Consider the following 21,581-nt stretch of genomic DNA (forward strand, 5'->3'; position numbering starts at 1 on the left):
AGTTGTACTAATTCCTTCACTCACCCTCTTCCTTGCTACTGGGTTGCAGGCAACACAGTAAGTATTCTTATGTCTGGCTTTGAATGTTGTTTGAATTTAGAGACATGACTGTACTGCTCACATCCAGTAATATCTGTAACTAAAAATCTTACAATGGAAACAGCAAAGTGTTAGGAATAACATGGAGACATGAGTGAAAGCAGTTAAAACAGAGAAGTTGCCAGGGAGAAGTACACAGGGGCAGTAAATACATTTCATGCACAGTCCACAGAGCTGAAAGATTGAGGACGATCAGACACAGGAAGTAAAAGAGGTAAAGAAAGGATATAATTTGAGAGAATAAATGAAATTGAAAGGTGGAAAGAATATGCAAATGAAATAGAGAATCAGGAATGTGCATTTTCTCCCTGTTTCATGTGGGTGTCCGCAGTTTATGTGATAATCCTAGAGAGAGTAACAAAGACTCTAGGCATTTCTGGATGAGCAAACATGCCAGAAAGTCCAACAGATGGGAAAAGCTGAAATCCAGAAGAGTCGGGAGAAAAAAGGACGACCTCTCCCTAGCCCAGAGTCCTGAATGTCTCTGGACTGAAGTGAAATGAGCTTCCTCCGAATTGCGAGGCAGTGGCAGTTGGAGAGCAGGCTGCCCTCTGCATGAGCTTTCAGTAAAGTACAGGAACATGAATCACAGAATCACAGAATGTTAGGGATTGGAAGGGACCTCAAAGGATCATCTAGTCCAATCCCGCTGCCTGAGCAGGACCACCTAGATCAGATCACACAAGAACGCATCCAGGCGGGTTTCGAACATCTCCAGAGAAGGAGACTCCACAACCTCTCTGGGCAGCCTGTTCCAGTTTCTGTTACCCTTAACGTGAAGAAGTTCTTCCTCATGTTTAAGCGGAACCTCCTATGTTCCAGCTTATATCCATTTCCCCTTGTCCTATCATTGGATGCCAGTGAGAAGAGCCTGGCTCCATCCTCATGACAGTCACCCTTTACATATTTATAAACATTAATGAGGTCCCCCCCCAGTCTCCTCTTCTCCAAGATAAAGAGACCCAGCTCCCTCAGCCTTTCCTCATAAGGGAGATTCTCCACTCCCTTAATCATCTTTGTGGCCCTGCGCTGGACTCTCTCAAGCAGTTCCTTGTCCCTTGTTCCTTGTGAAGAGAGTAATTTCAACTCCTGTATCAAACTGCAGTCACCATCTGACCTCTTCTTTCCTGTGGTGGAGCTGCTATGTCTGCCTTGTAACACCACCCCTTTTACATCATGCCTTTCATCACACCACAAGAAGTGGATGACCCTGAACTCAAGCTCATTTGCTTCTCCATCCTATGCTAAAAATGCACTGCAGGGTCCAATCCTGGTCAAATTGAGATGCAATTGCTGTCCAGTACCCAATCTGTCTTCCCATCTATACATAAATAAATAACCTGGATGATCCGTTGTGTTTTCCAGGAGCTTACATGTAAATACCTCAACACATACTTACCGTTGTTGGTGAGAACTTGGCCCTTGATCCTTATTTTACTTAAAGACTTCTTTTTTAACATACTGTTTCAACAATATTGGAACAAAAACAAAAGAGAGGAAAATGTTCTCCTGAGAAGTTATAGAAAAATTAGGGAAAGCGACTGAAATGGATCTTCTGATGTTTTACACTAAGTCAGGCAAAAATGCACTGTAAATACGGTAAAAATACGTATTTTTCACCCAGTAAACCATGGTGACTATAATGTGTTGGGTAAATGAGTCTCTAAGCACTAGATGCACAGTAGTTACATTGATTGGCTAAGTCCTGTGAATACAGAATGTGCAGATTGACATCAAGAAAAAAAAAATTAATGTGCCTGGGCTGTAAAGTTAATCGTGTCAGTCTTCCCTCTGGAGTTGGAGACTATCATGCCCAGAATACAGTACATCCCTGTAGCTCACTACTCCAGTAGTGAGGATGGCAGATGCAGATCTCTGGAGCTCAGCATTGCCAGCGAATGCTACCTATAGTTTTGTTCAGATCTCTTTCAGATACTTACAAATGCAGAAACAGACTCAGACTCGAATTAGGCTTTCCTCCATGGTGGACAGGAGCAATGACACTCCTCTGGCTCCCATTTTTGCTATTGTAAATACGTATTTCCTGGCTTTCTCAAGACTTCTCTTTACAGCAACCTGCCCACATCATGTCTACACGTAACCTACCCCATTGCATTCAGAGGTGTCCTCATGGTCTCCTTTCCTCCATTAAATAGGAAGAGGAAAAAACTCAGTAGTTTAGAGACTCTAGCATACAAAACATTGCATGACAGCAGTGGTGCTATTTAAGATTATGTAGTGGTTTAATAATTCAAAAGCAGAAACTGTCTGGACACTGAATCATCAGACATGTACATTTTCTGCATCTCAAGAGAGTCTACTATGCCAGCCACTGAGCTTCCAGACAGAAGATTATGTCTTGTTTGCTGCTCACAAAGAACCCTGACCTAGAGTGAACTCAGTTAATGCAAGACACTTACAATAAAGTGCTACATATACATTTCACGTATCTAAAGAGTGAGAGTTATGAAGGAGAACATCAGAGGAATTTGCCAGCTTTCAGAAAACCATTTGCTTGGAAAGCAACCTAGTCCAATACACACATACACACACGTATTTTTCTACACTGAAATACTGAACACCTTAAAATCATTTTCATAAGTATGTGGACAAAAATGAAAAAAAAAATCCTTACTAAAAGCAGCATAGACTAAGGCTTGATGTTTTCTTTAGCCAGGTTCACACAGATAAAAGGGTCTGGCTGCCAAACACAGGAACAGAGGTTACATTCTTAGCTCCTTATACTGGATTTCAAAGATTTATATTTAATGTATGGGATTTAAACCATGGTCAATAAATTATAAAGTAGGGCTGTACAAACATCTCATTGTTTAATTCTAAGTTAGAATAATAGAAACACGTGCAGCAGGAGCCCTCTTGCTTTTTTAAAAACCTCACAAATAACAAAAGCCACAAATAAGATGTGCATTATCATTACAAACTTTTTCAATAAAATAAATTCATGAAAAATACATCTGAAGTAGTATTTAAATGGTGTTAAATCTGCTAAAATGATTTTCTCCTGAGCTGATGCTAAGGCTTAACAAGGGATAAAAGAAATACTCTGATTGGCTCATGAAATACTAGTAAAGGATGTGGAGTGGTTGCTATGTGATGTTATAAATAATTAGCATACCTTATTTCAGATAGAGCCATGGCCCAGATTTATGCCTGCACAATGGCTCAGCAAACTAGAGGGCCAGACTGCAAGTGTAAGATCCTGCACTGAGGAAAGAGGTTTATTATTCTTAGGCAGTTTGAGAATAGCATCTGGGGTCTTAGGAAATTCATACATGCCATGAAATGCAGTGAAGCATCTGTTCATTAAAACACAAACAACACAGGCAGACAAGTGCTGCTACAGGGTGAGATAGAGAGAGTTTATGTGACAATGACAGATACACTTACACTGGTAATGCTCTCCTCTCTCTCAGAGCATCAGCACCTAATCAGGAAAAATAAACTATCCGAATATGGGGGGACATCAGATATTTGAAAATAGCCACAGTGAACAGAAGGGCTCAAAAAGTCACAGCTGATTTATGAGTTTGGGCAGACAAGTGAAAAATATCACTCAGTGCAAGAAGTTCTGTTTATGGGAATATAATAAGACTTTTGGATAATCTTCATACGCTGAGAGAACGTGTATGTTTGCTATGTTAAACATGTCATGGCTGGAAGTGTCTTGCTGGGACAGAGTTAGCTCTTCTTTTTAGTAGCTAGAGTAGTGCTGTGTTTTGGATTTAGTCTGGGATTTGTTATGAGAAGAATACTGATAGCACACTGATGTTTATAGTCGGTGCTGAGACATCCAGGGCTTTTCGGCTTCCCATGTTTTTGCCAGCGCACATCAGGCTGGGAGCGTAAGGCTGGGGCGAAGGACCCACAACTTCTAATTTATGATTTGAACTTACATTTAGGATCAAGGGCCAAATTCGTCAAAGGAATATTCCGTATCATGCAATGTCATGCCCTACATACAGATGAGGGTTGATCGGGAAGTTTGGAAAGGCGTTTCTCTAGAGAAGGGAAAAAAATGGACAACAAAGGATGGATTATTTCCCCCCCCCCCAAATGATTTTCTTTACTTTTTGGGAAGTGAGTTAGGAAAAACAAGGCTCCTTTTTTTAATCTCAGACTGGAAAAATGCACATGTTCATGGCTAGTGAAAAAAAAAAGAGGCAGCAAGAGACTGTGTGCTAACCTGTCTCAGGCTTCTTCTGAGCTAAGTCCACAAAATAATCCAGCCTGTTGAATTATTTTTGATGTATGGTCCTGTCTAGCACAAACAGCACAACACACCAAGTCAACTGATAATCAAGCTCCCAGGAAACCCAGGGGATGCCACCAATAAATTATCATTTCCACCATGCAATAACGTTTATAAAAACTATCAGTAGAATCATTGGGAAAACACTTGCAACCTAAGGAACTCTTCTATAGCTATACAGAAAACATAGCTATACATAGCTATAGCTATGTAACATATATGTTGTATGTTATATATGTATATATATGTATATATAACATAGCTATACAGAAAACATGACTTGGGAAAAAATAATCAAAATTAATTAAACTGGAATTATAATTGTGAACTTTGCCTTCTTCGCATTCTATCCCTTACAACTTTTACTACTATTTTCAAAATCTGCTAAGTATATTGAAAAAAAAAAACCCTGATAAACAAAACCACAAATTGGGACAGAAAGCCAGTATTTTTAAAATATACTTGCAGTAATATTTTCCAAAGTGCAATTATTAAATGTCAGACGGAATTGTTTATTTCAAACATAGCTCTCGATCCGGAATTATATTTTAAAGTCTCAGAACTTAGTACTAGTTATAGCAAAAGCCATGTAACCTTCAAGGTTTTATGTAACTCTTGCTCTGAAAGGTATGCAAATAAAAAAATCAAAACATCAAAATATGGCTATGGTTAGGCTGCCTAGATGAGGCAGATGCATCAGTAGTTTTCTTACTGAAGCATTTTTAATTAGCTGGGTTTTACATCTGTAAAAGAGGTACAACAGAGGAGTTTCTCGACTAGTTTAGAGAATTGTAAACTGAGGCACAGAATAGTTGAACACCTCGCCCAGGATCATACAAAGCACAAGTGAAAAAGTTTGCTCTCTTGAGCAGTAAACCTCTGCCCAACACTTTTACACCACACTTTCTGATGTCTCTACAAGATGCATTTTGCATGATTCACCAACTTCAGATACAGATTGTCAGTAGGGAAGCAGTACGTTCATGGGTACATTCTTAATACAGGTTTCCTTTTTTTGATGTTACATTATCTTTAATCCAAGACATTTTCATTTCACCATTCGATAAATATTATCAAATGCTGACAAAAATATCTTCTGAACACCAGCATTTATGAACACAGCAAGTATATCCATGGCTCTACAAACCTTTCAGTCATGGAGACAGTTGTCAAGTCAAAAAAAAAAATTTAAAGATTTTTCAAGCAAGGGCAGTACAGAAGCAAAAGCCAGAACTGTGTCCACTCCCTGAAGCAGGCACATCATCGTCATTAGACTCTATTACTTGCATCAGGCCACACCAGTTCCAAGAGCCTGCCCTAGGTGGAGGAAGGCACGCAGCATGTGGAAACCTGCTCTTTAAGAGAGAATGCTCTACACGGAGGCCTCCATGAGGTTATGTCTACGGAGACTAGACAATGACACTTGAACTGGTTGAATGATGTCAACAGAGCATTTATGAGCCAGCTTATAACTAGCCTGAAAGCCACAGGGTGGAATAAGTCTGCTCTGGCTATGACACATGCCTTGTTCTCTGTAACCACTAAAGAAGTCCTAAACTCTTTTGACTATGATGATAAAGGTTATTTTGTGAGAAAAATCACAAAGAAGCTTATTCTGCTGTCGGTTTGAACAAAGAAACAAAACAATAGTTTGCTGGTTAGTATCTCAGGTAATTTTTTAATATTTACATAAAGTCAGGAATTAACCCTGCAAAATGCATCTCACAGAAATGGCCTTGTCAAAGAGAACTTGATTCTCTCCGTATTTAAAAATAAAGAAAAGGAAGGGTTATAAGATTAGATCCCAAAAGCCTCCTTTTACTTTTGGGTAGCATCTCAGGATTAATCAATACTCCCATCCAGAAGAACAAAGGAAAACAAGACTACCAAACTGAAACTTCCTCTTTTGAGGAAGTTAAAAAGATAAGGAAACTTTTGGGTAGGGATTGAGGATTCTTTAACTGCCCTTTTACAGACATGTGCCCATTTGACCAATTATTTATTAATGTCCAGTTACCTGGGAAGCAGGTTGTCAGGTGCTCCATTAGTGCTTCTTGTGTGACTTGTTTTCGGGCAGAGTTCATTGCTGAGATGGCCAGGCAAAGGATTTCCCCAAGTGGAATAAACTGTGACTGACTGATGGGAGACATGCTGATGGGTGATACATCACCTGTAAAAAGACAACAGATGTGCAATGAAGCATTTTGCTTAAAATTCTGCTCATAGAACAAGGATGTAGAGATACAATTGGAGAAGATGAGCACAGCTCTGTAGTCTTTGTACTGAGCTGAGGATAAAACTCTTAAAACAGAGAACCATCCAACGGCTTATTTCAAAACTCAGACATGGTGAAGTTTGGAAAATGGGAGATAGACACTAAGGAGACATACTGTCTCAAAGGGTGCAGTAGACAGATTCAGAAAAATGGCTACAAATCAGCACTTATGTTTGCAAAACCTCATGCTTGCATATCCTACTAGGTAACTGCACAAACAAAACAGTTGCATTTATTTGTCTGATTTCACTCCCCTCTCACAGGCTAGCAGTATGGTTCACCCCCCGTTTCCACTTGATAGAGTATTTTTTCTTAATAGTAAGAAGGATGAGAAAAAAAATGTTTCTAAGTTAACGAATAACATTTTCACTCAGCTGATAAAGCGCAGCGCGCTCTTCAGAGGCCTTAAGATTGATACTCTGAATAAATCTCTCCTGGGTCTACATGTATGGACTACGTATTTTTTAGAAGGGAAGTTTTAATAGTTCCAGGATGGCCTGACAATTAACTTTGTTGTAACTTTTCTCATGTCGTCTTTAAAAATAATTCGTTAACCTCTACTTTTAAAAATCACTGAAAGATCTTCAGAATCAACATTATAGGAGAAATTACAACTTGATAATACTAGCATGACTACACAAATGCACATATACATGCGCATTTTAACCTACTTCTTATAAATACAGAAACACTTTTAGATTCTCCTCTGTACCTCCTCTTGAAGTGGTAACAGTTCCCCAGTGATCTCAAAGAGAGGTAAGCATCAGGCTAGAAGATCTCCTCTGCCAGTAGAAAAGGAGTAACAGAAAGTAACAGACAGAACAAGGGGTGCTTGACTATGAATCCTCTTCTGGCTGCAAGTCAGTCAATAGCCAGGAATTAAGTTTTACCTAAATGTCTTTGAAATCTCAGGAAAATCACCCTATTTCTGCTGTCATGGAGCAATACTTCATGATCAAATCAGGAATCAAATTACTAGAGATTAATTCAAATTCAAACTTTCCTCCACAATTTAGAGGATGTAATACTTGCCCTATTAATTCTATATTCCTATTATGTCTACTAAATAGAAACAGCAGTTTCTAAAACTGACTATCAGAATGCATTTTATCTTGCATTATACTCAGCACTTTGGACAAAGAATTGGTGGGAGTAGCAAATTGCATAACTGCTTCAGTGAGACTTATGAGCAATATTTTTCAATACACCAGCTGTACAATCTGTTGTACAATAGCGATGCACATTACCCAAGACACAACGATGACTTAAAATACACATTTGTGCTTGTGCTGCCTCCTGATGCTTCTGCTTAACCAGGCCTGACCAGATCAATGCTGCAATTCCAACACAGCAGCACTCCTCCAGCTTCAACACAGTGCATGCCAGGATCCTCCTCATTCTTACCTGACCACAGAATGATGACCTTAAAACATAATCTTTTCTGGACATTTTTTATTCATATACATCTGAAAAGTTCCTGCCACATGTGCTTTACAAACAATGGCAATCAAGAAGATTGTAGGCATCTTACAGGGAAATGTGAGAGACGCACTTTCAGATTATTTGGGTGCAAACACCATTTGTCCCCTCATCATTTGAGAAAGGATACAGAACATCACAGTTGTTATATTACTGTTTACTAACAATTACACCTGCTGTCAGTTTAAACTTCTTTACAGACAAATCTTTGTAATGAGCCAGACACACAAGTTTACCAACCTTGATCAACAGTCACCACGCACTTCCTGTAGGCGACCAGTTTCTTTAACGATTAGTTTCACCTCTAAAAAGCATCACAACTATGATAAGAATTATGCAGATTTAGCGAAGCAATTTAAGAAATTACTGTCCTTCACACAAGATTACCGTGTCATGGGTGTCCTTGTGAGCAGTACTAAGTTCAGTTCAGTGCAACATCAAACAGATTGGCATGTATCGCCCTCAGTTGAGGTTTAACGTTATCAGGTTCACTGGGCACGAGAATGGGCTCCCTGGGCAGCCTTAAGGGCATCCAGGTGAAGGGCAGTAACTTCCTCAATTGTTTTATCTGGATCATCAACGATCTGGCAATTTCTTCAACCAAAGCACTGTGGCAAGAGCATCCCTGTGCCTACTCCCAGTCACGCACTCACACTGCTGCCTACACAGGCGCCAGGATGGGAGAGGAGGAGGAAGACCTCTTTCCTTCTCTCCTGCCCAGAACGATCCACTCACAGCTAACGAGAATGATATTTAGGATGCAAGGAATGGGCCTTAATGCCATAATCAGCTTCCTGAAGCGGGAAAGGGACTCGAGGAGGGTTATACGTGAAGCCTAGCAAGTGCTGCTGATTTACGCAGGTTTGCTCCCCCCAGAGGGATGCTCAGACAAGAACTCAAACCAGTTACTCTGCTCACTGCTGGGAGCAGCCTACTCCGCTCCCCTGACTGCCAAGAGCTTGCAGGGATCCAACTCTGGGATCGCTCCCAGTCGGGACTTGTTAACTTAAAACTGGCTAAGTACAAGTTAAGGAATAAAAAAGTTTACGTGAATTTTAGCAACCTCACACTTTGCACAATTTTTCCCTTCAGAGCAGGCCTCCAGCATGGAATTGCATTTCTAGGTTAGCGTGCAGAAAACGTTCAGTCTGCACGTTTGACCACTGCCAGCGGGGCTCTTCTGAACAGGAACAAGCCAACAGTTTCCACTAAAATATTAACTATACTTCACATAATTCATCAATATAAAACATTCAGTATCAGTTCCTCAATGTTCATTCATTTCTAGCAAAGCACGCTATAGTTCGTATGCCAGGGTAACATATATCCTGCTTGCAAATATTTGGGAGCTTAACAACCATTTAATTAACTATAAAGACGACTATAATTGTCTATAAATCATAATTTAAATGGCTTTAAATGCAACAGAAACAGCCAACAAATATTGGTCTATGCAAGAGCATTTCTTTCTGGTTTGTAAAGGACGATCACCAGTTAAGCCTCGTTCTTTCCCACTGAGTGCTTTTCAACCTTTCATTACGTGAAGGAAACTCTCGTTTCACCTCTGTTGTGCCAGAATTACCTCCATAGCTTATTGTCCCTAACTGTCTGCAGGAGACGATTACTCTTGATTTAAAAAGGCTAGCACACATCTGTGAAGCTTTCACTAGACCTAGTCACAGAAAGCCAAAACCCCCTCAACTCAGGGAGGCTCTAACTTGCCAAGTTTTATCTTAACTATCCTGTGGCTCTGGGAAATTACAAGCACTCTGTGGTTACAGTTCAGTGAACAAACTTCTTTGACACACGACAACAGAAAATAAGTTGCATCTACAATTTAATCTAATATATTAGCATCAATTGCACACATAAATACTGTTTAGCCTCTTGAACAGAAGGTTTACTAAAACTTCTTTAGGAAAGATCTGTTTGAAAAAAAAAATCAAATATGCTTTTCCTATTTTTTTTTGGAAGACCACATCACTTACATAAAACATCTAGCATATGGCTCCTGTTAACTCTGACTGATGCTTGTCTCAAGCAGCTTTCTTTTGAAATCAAATTACTATCCTTGACTTTCATATGTTTATGTTCCCAATTAAATGAAAACTGGAGCTCAGAAAACAGTTTTCACCAGCTGACTGCATGTTTTGTTTAAATACAATATCGTTTTAGCTGTTTCTGCAGTGTCTTTCCAAACTTTTCTCTAAAGAATTTTTTTTAAAAAGGTCTTTTAGACTTCTTAAGTGGCACTTATTTTTAAAAAACGTCTAAGCACATAAACAATGAATGGGATTTGTCCTAGGTTATGCTCTGAGGATTTGCACAGCTACTCTGTGGGGAAAAAATATAATTATTGTTATGTACAACAAAAGATTATGCAGCACATAAAAAAACTCACTTAGCTCTTACATAGAAGATTTCTTCAGTGGATTTCAAAACATTTCAAAAAACTGGGTAACCATAACTATCCTTAAGGTACAGATGAGAAAGTGATGGTCTGTAACAGAGCTGGGAATGAAAATTCACACATCCTGAACCCATACCAGCCAGAATCTTCCCTGTATCTAGTGTCTCTGTTCTCTGAAAGTCTGGGTACCATCACCTTGGGACAAAAAGAGGTAGACAATATTCTACACCATGTATCAGCAATTAAACTATCAAGTACATACTGACGACAGAATTTTTATTAGTGATCTGCTGCTGAGAAGAAGTGACCTGGAAGTCAAACTCCCTGTTTCATGAAGTTTGCATGAAGATGGTTTGAAAAATCACCTCTTGACTTACAAATGGAGCCAAGTCAATACAGCCATTGTGAAGGAAAATATAGGAAATCACAGTGCAAAGCCACACTTTACTAGAATTTATACACGTTATTTCCCTGAAAAGCGGAAGAGACTCCCTGATTGCACTCTGCATCCTAGGAAATACAGGAAGCCAAAGACCAGTTTCTCTTCTCCATCCAGCCTCTCAACATCTTTTTAACCTTTTGTTTCCTATGGATCAAGACAAACTTTAAACACGATTTTTAGCCTGGTTTCCACAGGAAACGAGGCTTGCACAATCACAGTCTGTGTGCCTGCATGTGCCAGAGAGGTTGAGCCTCACTAGACAACAGAGATTCTACAACAATTGTTTGCTATGCATGCTCCATCTGCACAAAGCTTCAGGCATAGCCACTCCCCACCAGGCAGGAGAGAATTCAGTCAAGAACACTTGTCAAGGGAAAATCTGACTTCCCTGTTTTTGTCACTTACAGAACTACGTTATTAGTCAGAAAACATCAAACCAGAGTACAGTAACTTCATGGCACCTCATGACTGTAGTGGTGGTTGCAACAGAAATCCCCTACAAAAAATTTCTTGCCAACAGCCTGTTCTGGTCAACACTCACTTATCATTTCACTCTGGGAAGAACTACAGAAAGGTCCTTTTCAAACAAAAGGTAGCTAACAAAATCAAAACTAATGGCAATGGGCAAAAAGAGGGCTCTTCAGCCTAGAATATTATCATTTTTTTTCCCAAGAATACTGTAAGTGAAAAGTCTCTTCTAGAAAAAACACATTTTCAGATTTACTTGAAGAACAGATGCTGAAAAAGTTACAAGTCTGGCCTGGGTTGCACATTATCCCTTTTTCCCCCAAACCCCAAAGTGACTGAATCACTCTAATTATAGAAGAGATGTAGCAAACAAAACCTTTCTTATGTGAATTCACAACATGATATATAATTGCCATTTTAAGCCAGACAATGTTTCCATCTGATTAAACAACAGGAGGGAACAGGAAGAACATGTAGATTTCTGTGGTATTACCCAGACTACTCTGAAATACGTTGGATCTGCACTAGCACACTAACATACAACAGAACACATTTTACTGGCAAAATCTGAAATAAGAAAAATTAGAAGGTGTGTTGCTTGCGCCGTTCTCAGCCATAGTTAAATTCTCCTTTTAAACCACATTTCCTGGAGTATTTTATGAACAAAGCTGCAGGTTGTGCTTACTAGACACATTAAACATTCGTCCATTTATTCTTGTCTAAGAGCAGCTTAAACAAAAGCTCGACACACGTGCACTAACCAGCAAGCTCCTTCTGCACCTCTGAAATGCACGCACGCCAAAACATACCTTCCCTTGCAGACACAGGTCACGAACACGTCAAGAATGTGACCTGGCAACGTGACCACTCCAATACTAACCAGCCTGAAGAGAACATAGCAATCTTAATAATGACCAACCATATGACAAACATTTGCCTCTGAACAAAGTTCTAGTCCCTTGCCAGTTATTAACTTCAACCATGTAAACTGATCTTTTAATTGTTCAGACCCAGTTACAAGCACAATCTCCAGGTTCACCAAGTGCCACGAACTTGCAGAAACAGGTGCTAAATTATCCACAGCCAGCAAACCTGTCTTACATGCATTCATCCTGTGTATTCCTGTGATTTAAATTTCCTTTTCTTTGTTCATGTCCTGTGGCCAGCTGCCTCCTGATCCAAAGTGATATCCCAGCATGTTACAACTGTGATCATAAAAAGTTTCTGCTGGAGCACGGAACTTTCCCAGAGGATTCAGTCGAGGAGATACTGATGGCGTTACCCTGGGAAGGAGGAGGGTGGGACCGTTTTTTTAATATATTGTGTGCTTTAGAACGTGTTTCCTCAAACAACATTTTTCAAATGCATCTTTTAACAAATGTCCACGTCTATATTCCTGGCACACAATATGTTAAAAAAGGGGGACTTACCTGAACCCCTATGGTCTGGTTCCATGCTCCAGTACAGTATCCAGAGTAGCTGTGATGTAACAACAATGTGCATACTGGGGCTTTATATCACTGTGGAAGCTGGCTGGCTGCAACATAGGTCAGTGCCACAGGACCTGAAAAAAGAAAAACAAAGCATGGTTTTAGGCAGTAATATGCTGAACACCCACCTCTTAAAGCAGGAAATAGGGGCTTCCAGAGAAAAAAAAAAAAGCAGTATCTATGCAGGTCCACTGAAAGGAATGCTATTTCACACAATTCTCACATAAGTACAAGAAATAAATGGTTAAGAAACGACACGGGAGGTGGAGGCAGAGAATCTAAAGGGGACTACAAATATAACTCCCACACGGTGTTTTGAAAACATCTCTCTCCTTTTGCCCTATTTCCACCGAACGGCTGGAATCACGTTCTGACACCACCCCCTGTTCCGAAGCACTCACAGTCTTTGCAAAGCACCTCTCCACTGCAGTGCCTCAGGATTCTGCAGTGTCACTCCTCTTCTCCCTGGCTCTCTGCAAAGTGAAGTCATAGGAATGGATCAGCCAACCTGACTTCTCACTACCCTGCCCAGAATCCTTTGTGAACTGAAATGAGTCATCGCTGTGAAAAAATCAACGCTGAAACGTTCCAGGTTTCTCCCTACGTCTGCGCGCTGGCTTCTTTTGTCTTTGAAAGAAGTGCCTCTGCTTCTGGAATGGTGCCCAGCTGCATTGTACAGGATAACAAGCCAGCCTCCTCATTAAATGGACAAGAAAGCTATTTACATGCATTAGCAAAGACAAGTTAAAGCTTTAACCCTCTAGTCAATACAAAAAATTTACCCCTAACATATCTTCCTGATGTAATACATAACCCCCCAGCACACAAAACCACAAACACACATACATGCACACATACAGACAGCAATATTTTCTTAATTTATTCACTATTTAGTGTGACACTTACCAGTTTTTACTCTATTGATTAAAAAGAAAGATTTACTCTCCTTTGTCAGTCCTGAAAAATGCCGCAGACCTGCACGTAACAAACAGCTCTGCTGTACACTGGATCAAAGTTGTGCTGCTGCAACTGTTTATCAAAAAATTAGAAGCAGTGGGCAAGTTCTTGCAAGTTCATTTTTCATCATTCCATTCACCATTTGGGCTCACAACAAAGTGAGCCCTGAAACCATGCCAGACAGAAAATGTCAAACTGTTCCAAGTGCTGAGAGCCAGTGGAGCTGCTTCATCTTCTGCTGCTACTGACAAAGAAGGTAATGCTCAGAATGAGGTCACTGTGTCAGGATCTCACTCCCAGTGCTAGGTTTTCCTTTACTTGGTGAGGATATGCTAGCGTAAAGCATCAGGAAAACAGAGAAGAAGAGGTAGGAATAGTGTGCGATGACAGAGATGCTGCTGTTTCGGAGCAACGCTCTTAGTTGTTTGAGGATTTTCTTTTAAGGAAACATTTAAAATTGCCTTTACTGCAAAAAATCAATTTCTATTTGTGATCTAGTCATCAAAATTAGAATACTGATATGCAGAAACAGAGGGGGCAAACAAAAAAAGGAGTGCTGCCACGGGACACTTCTTTCAAGATTCCTGTATCCTAAGCACTCTGAAATAGTTTGAAGCATAGCTGGCAATTAATCCACAAAATCCAGAAAGACAGCACTTCAGGATTCACCTGTGCTGTGCTGGAACAGGCAGTTCTCTTAGGTTCTCCCCTAAAAGATCACACAAAAAGTTTAGGACTGAACTAAATACAAAGATTACCACCTCCCTATGCTGCAAGCCCCAGCCTCACAACTACCCTGGCAGTGAGAGAGTCAAACCCAGCCTAAAATAGGTCTATGGAAGTGTTTCAAGAGGACAAGTAAATAGCTGGGTTTTGTTTCACTTTTGTTTGTAGGTCTATGGCGACTGTTATGCAGCAAAGCCATATTATGAACAGGCTAATTTACAAGTCTAAGGGAAAGGCGGTGTTTCTCTACACCTGTAGCTACACAATAGCCAAGAACATTAAAAGCTGGGCTTTTGCTATACACACAGTCATCAATTCCTGTACTCCCTGAAAGGCCTTATTCCAGGAAACCTTCCTTCAACTTTACAGGAGTTTTGCCCTCCTTGGGGCTGCAGGATCAGCCGCAAAGCCTCTAATGAATCCAAGTTGGCATCTGCAATGTTTGGGTCCCCCAGGATCATCCTGCGGAAACTCCGGTTGTTTGTCTGCTAAGCCCACACCCACTTTACAGCAATGAAACACAGTCCAAGAAGAAAAATTTCTGTGGGCTTGAAAGTGAATGACAACAGGCACATACTGAAAGAAAAAACAAGAGCTCCAATCTGCTTTTCCTTTGCACCAGACAGCATTCATGCAAAGCTAAATAGCTGGGCTTGTGTGTGCAGTACTAGTACTGCTCTCGTACCCACGGACAAGTTCTTGCAGCGGTAGTCACGCTACTACCACCAAAGTTAAAATACTGGCGAAGAGAGACAAAGGTAGTACCACAACCTGAATATCCTTTCTCTCTAACAAACTTCTCCAGCAACTGAACCCGAATTGCATACTCAGGACTAGCCTGACTACTTGAACAGACTAATACAACTGCAAGCTCTTTTGAGTGAGACAATTCCTCTTGCACATGTGATGCCTAGAAAGCACTGAGCGTGCTTATGTACCTCGGGAGCACATACATCTCACGTGCACATGCATCTAGGCATGCTTTTACTCGCATTCATCAGCTCACCGTTACACAACCCTTTAATCAGTATTAAGAACAGCAAGAACTGCCTGATACCTCAAGCATGGCAGAGAGCAAAAGTGAAAGGAGAGACCAGCAGCAGGGAAAATGTAAATGAGAACGTTTAGGAGAGCTGAATTTGATGGAGAAACCAGTGGTGCCATATCAGTGATGTTACTGCAGCATGACCTCACAGGAGGAAGGTCCAGCCCAAATACCACACGCACTTGCCAATCAAGGGAGCTACTCTGTTCCTCCCTCCCACATCTCCTCCCCAGTATGACAGAAGTTGGTACTGAAACAAAAGCTGCCTTATTGACAGTGCATGGCACAAATAGACCATGTACTTCTCTCTGTACAACTCCGTGCATGCATGCGCAACCAAATAGATCAGTACAGATACAGTGTAGCCTGAGACAGATCTCCATCATACACCGAGAAAGCAGATGATGTAAAGATCCCATTTTCTTCCTTTGCACACGCACTGTGTTGGAGTTGAACACAGACTCCTTTGTCAAACTCCACATTAGCTTGCATACATCCTTGAGCCCTCCCGAGCCAGGGCCTGGGTTTCCCTTCCTTTGCCACGGCCCCTTCACCATCATCAGAGGGAAACTCAAGAGGAGAAAATGAATGTTCTCGAATAGGGAGGCAGAGAACAAAAAAGGTTAAAACAGAACACTGCCAAAAGATGTCAAGAAGGTTATTGAGAGCGTGAGAAAATTCAGACTAGCCTGTAGCAGTTTCAGTGGACACCAAATTTCAGAGGCTAAAATCAGCCATCAACACTCTGCATTCGGAGTCTGTTGCTACAGAGACTATGGTCACCTACCATTATTATCTACCATTACTTCTACAAGAACCAACTTCACAAAGCAGGAAGGACCCAAACACCAGACTGAGAACACAACGCATGAACGCTGTGGCACCAGAAGAAACCAGATTAAGGAACACCAGAACTTGCACTTGCATTTCTTTAGGAAATCTCTTCAAAAATTTTTGACATATTAGTGCTCCACTAGTAACAACTTACTTGCAGTATGCTAGTAAGTTCTACTTGGCTTACCTGAACAAATCTCCTGGTTCTTTAAGAAATCACTTAAGAAAACACAAGAGAGAACACGATGAGGGTATTAAATTCAGCAATATCCCAACAAGTAATGCCCATCTGTTTTTGTGCTAATGTTGTCTAGGAGCTTAAATATTCTTTTTTTTCCCCTCTCCTGCTGCTTATACCCCAATGTATTTGCAGAGAACCTACCTCTGCTCTTTCTGATCTCATTCCACTGGCTTCGAAAAAAAGCACATGCTTTTAGTGTTCTTTTGTATGTCTGCCCCTCGGGTCCCTTTAATCTTTCTAGAGGACTCTACTACAATTACTCTAACTTACATAACTTTTTTCTAAAAAGCAACAACCAAAATTCTGCACCATATTCTAGTGCTCCAGCTAACCTCTCACCTGCGTCAGGTACAAGCAAACTGAAATTTCCATGCTTTTAATGGAAATGCCCTGCCCTATATATAAGAAGAACGAAATTTGCTTTTTTCACGGGTGTACTACATTGGTGGCTCACTCTTGCCCCACAACTGAACAACCAGTTCCAAATATTTTTTTTATGCTGCCTGCAACTAATGAGTTTGAAGCAAATATTCCTGTGTTTGACTCCCAAGACCATGATTTTGCCCATTATGCTTCAACAGCTCGCACTGCTTATGATTAGGGATCTTTGACCATCTGATTTTTCTTATTTCTTATCCATTTTTTAAGCATCTCCACTTTATCATATGCTAAAAAGAGTCATGAAAAATAAAATTAAAACCAAACAATACTTTAAATGTTACCTAATGCAGGACAGAACCATAACCCCTTGCCACACTTGCTAATACAATCCAGTAAACAGCATCTGAACAAACTCATCAGGTCTCAATAGGAAAAACAAAGCAACCCACAAACTCTCTCCCCCAAAAGCCCAGTAGGTAGAACAATTGTCCTTTTAGAATTGGACTACTAAAAGAGGCTTCTTTAAATTATAGCTCACTGGAAAGTATGCAGTATTCTAACCACATGGAAGAATTCTCTAACAGATTTTGCAGTTAGGACCATGGAACAGGAGGGGAGGAGGGTTTGGCTTTTTTTTTTTTTTTTTTTCATAGAAACCTGTTACTATTCAATTAATTCCATTCATGTTAAAGCTATATTGTCATTGACCACATCACCACCCCACTTCCTCAAAAACAAAGCCTGCCTGTTTTCTGGCATCAAACAATAAATGCAAGGAAAGATAGAAGCATTAAAAAAATCTGACACTAGAGGAGATTTGGCAAGAGAGAGTGAGCACATGAGAAACAAACAAAAAAAAGAACCCAAACAAGGATAAATCTAGATATTTTCTTTTAGGGTGGAAATTTTATAAAGGCAGAGAAAAATATTCCTTTTGTATTCCTGTCTCAGCCACATGTTTTTCACTATCCTCTTCGGTTCAGCCAGAACACATTTTCAGTGCAGCCAGGGATGCTGCAGCAAGTATTCAGCAATAGTCTAGTCAGCAGCTAAAATTCTTGAAAGGTGAAAGGATGATTAGCAATACAACCCAACGACATACTGTGCCCTCTCTCATTTACATTGACTGCTGTAACAACGGAAGGATTTTCATCCAAAAGATGATACTGCGGTGGTTATAGCTTTTCAAACAAATAGTGATGACTGGCAGATAACTTCAGGTTAAAATAAGAACCTGCAACACTGAACACAAGTCCCATGGTACTGCAGCAGCCTTTAACAGCCCAGTTTTTCCTGGCGAGGAGAGAACTGATGAAAAGGCCAAGCATGGAATCAATTCGAATAGTGTCAAAGTGGTTTTAAAAATAAAAGGTTAGACACTCCAAAGACTTAGCAGTTGAGAGTTTACTGGGTCATTTTGTCTTCCCTGTGGCAGAAAGCAGAGTTTTCACTATGGCTGGAGTACATTTAAGAAGATGTACTTTAATGCTTATGAAATCGAAATATCTTACACCCTAATACATGAAGTAGAAATACTAGGATACTCTGTCTCTATGCTCTACCTGAATGAGGCAGATGCCATGGCCCCTGTTTCCCACAATGGCTCAGAATACTTTCAAATTCTGTCCTTTGGTCTCCTCTGTGTGGGGATCAGCTGTGAGGATGGGAATCCAGGAAACATCATGGCACAAAGGTTCAGCAACTCACCAAGTCTGCTGCCTCTCTCATGCTGGTCAAGCATCTTAGAGTGAGCATTAGAAAACCAACTGCAGACATTGCCACTGGTGTATACTGCATCTTAAAGGGAAATACCCTTGTTCCAGACAGAAATCATTCTTTTGAGATCCTCAAGGATTGGCAGATTTTCTTTTTTTCTCTCAATTAGTATGACTATCAGCAAATGCAGCAATCAAATACTACCTCCCCAAATAAATGACAGTACCTGGAACCAAGGGTTCCCGCAATTAAACAACTCACTAGATTAAATGTTTCCTCCTGTCCACTTCACATGGCTTTTGCCTCTTAATTTTATTGCGCACTCATTTTATTACAGGAAGCAGTAAACCAAAACCTACACCAGGCATTTTATTACTATTACAACAGTAACACCTCCCTACCTCCTGCTCTTTTCTTTTTTAAGTAAAATTTCAGGAATCTGAAAATCTCCCTGTACATGAGCCATAAACTGAACACGGTATCCAACACAAGGGTGAAATTATCAATTTCACAGACAGAGCTCTCTTGCGTGACTTCTGACATATCTCCCAGTTTACACAGTCTTATGTTTAGACTTTAATTACCACCCGCCCACTCACCTAACACATTTACCACTGACTCCAGCAATGTGCAGACCATGCTCTTAAAAAAGTATGAAACCTAAGGTATTGGAGCATGATTTCTTCAGTGTTCAGTGCATTGCCTTACACTACTATCTTGCAGAATTGCTCAGCTGTTTCACTCAGCTGTCGCTAGTGCCTTCTGAAGTCCTCCTCAGCAGTCTTAATGAACCTCAACAACTCTGATCTGACAGACAGGGTTACCACTTCATTATCCATGCCATACTCCAGGTTTCAAATATAGCTATTAAAACCCGAACATTTGGTATTGATCCCTGCTGCACAGAGCACAGTTAACCCTTTCCGAGGACCAGAACTGGCCGTTCTTCTTTCTTCTCCTCTCCATTCTAAACTGAGCTGGACAAGACTTTTCTCTTGGACTTTCACCAAGTGCTTATAAAGCACTAGAGTGTGGAACAGTACTTGTGCTCCCCAAGTGTCGCTATGACCCAGTTTTCTGAAAGATAAGAGCACATAAAAATAGTTGTGTCTTTGCCCTCTTATTCAGTATAGAGAGACCTAAACTAGGATATCAGGACTAGATTCCTGAGACGATCTCAGGAGCCGATGACAATCTCAACTTAACACGGAACAAAACCAAAAGGCTAGCAAAAGGAGAGATGTGGGGTAATTTCTTAAACAAATTTGGCAAGTAACCACTAGACATAGAGAGAAAATCACATACAACAAAATTTTGAGATCAAAGCATACAGGATGTATAAATCCAAGCTCTGAATGACTACATTTTATGCCACAGCAAGATAATATTCTCTTAACACACATTAAAACAACAACAACAACAACAACAAAGTAGTTATTCCTTATCTTGTCATTCCTTATTCTGGACCATAGAAAAAAGGGCTTACAGTTACTGCCATATTCTTTCAATGAGCTACCCCCCACAGGCAGTACTTTAACTCATCCAGACCTTATGGGCTCAAGGGCACATGACTCCTATTTAGAAGAGCAAACCATGTCTCTGTCAGGGCCAGAACTTGACAAGGCTCTCCGCTTCAAAAGCATTTCTGATCATCAGCAAACACTTGCATTGCACATGGTGAAGGGGATGGTGCATGCCCTTCTCCCTGCCTGGCCACTCTCTTTGGGAGGCTGGAACTGCTGCACTGACCAGCCCTTGGAAATGCCTACAGGGGATGTAAGTAACCCTAAAAGTATTTTTTGAACCTCTGCTGTTCCTCCTGCCTGTTTGGTAGCTACAAGTCTTAGTCTTAAAGAGCTGACGTAGAGGCTACTTAAAGAAAAACCTATGCTATTAAGATCGAATTAGCAGCAGCAGAAGATTGAAGAGAAAAACAAGAAACAATGTAAGAAAAAACACAGGAAAGGTTAAAAGGAAATGGGAGGAAAGATGATTTTTGTTTGATTCCTAAAGAAGGCAATGCAGCATATGTGATGTTAATGATGAAAGAAGACTTGTTAAAAGAATCCAAATGCTTAGCAGGGCTAAACGGAAGCAGGAATAATAACCAAATGGTAAGAAATAAATTTAGTATCTTCAGCTGTAGGAAGGCTGGGAAAATATAAGGGTCTATGAGACTGCTGGAATAAGAAAAGTGGGAATGGCTGTGTGTATCAGCAAAGAAAGACGTGAACAAAAGAACAGTGGGTTTTTTTTCATAAAGGCCAATCTGCATGTGCTCTGCATCCACTTGGTGCTCGCCTTTGTTTTGTTTTCTAGGCTGACCTTCACCCCATGCCACATAAAGGATTCAATTAAAACCCCCATTCAAAGTCTCAATTAAAAGCCTGAAAGAACAAACCTATCTTGCACTGAAGCCCAAAGCCTAAGCCCAAGTGCCAGCAGTGGGTGCATCCCCAGTGGCTCAGGTGTCAGCCCAGAGTGCCTGGCTCCAGCCAAGGGAACCTGCATTCTCCAGTGGCTTTGAATGAGCCCTCCCCATGTTTGGAACAGGCAGGATAACTAAAAAGAAACATTTAGCTTGTTCTCCAAAGGGCTGCTCCTAAGCTTTTATGACGAGAGCTTACAGGACAGTAAAGAAAGCTGAGAATAAATCAGTAGTGTGCATGCTAATAAAGGCACACATGCAACATCACTCCATGGAGGGAGCACGCTAATGGTTTGGGCAGTTTGAACCAAAACACGTGA

General features: G+C 40.6%; 1 protein-coding gene across 2 annotated transcripts in view; it reads right to left on the reverse strand.

The window, feature by feature from the left end:
* Positions 1–21,581, reverse strand: part of STOX2 (storkhead box 2) — a 145,425-nt gene that overhangs the window by 8,674 nt on the left and 115,170 nt on the right. For both annotated transcript variants that reach the window (XM_086612255.1, XM_086612256.1), the window contains exon 2: positions 6,387–6,539. In XM_086612255.1, coding sequence (XP_086468381.1) covers positions 6,387–6,539 — 153 coding nt within the window. The remainder of the gene's footprint in view (positions 1–6,386; positions 6,540–21,581) is intronic.

This window comes from Tauraco erythrolophus, chromosome 5 (genome assembly GCF_009769465.1).
Source record: "Tauraco erythrolophus isolate bTauEry1 chromosome 5, bTauEry1.pri, whole genome shotgun sequence".
Lineage (NCBI taxonomy): Eukaryota > Metazoa > Chordata > Aves > Musophagiformes > Musophagidae > Tauraco > Tauraco erythrolophus.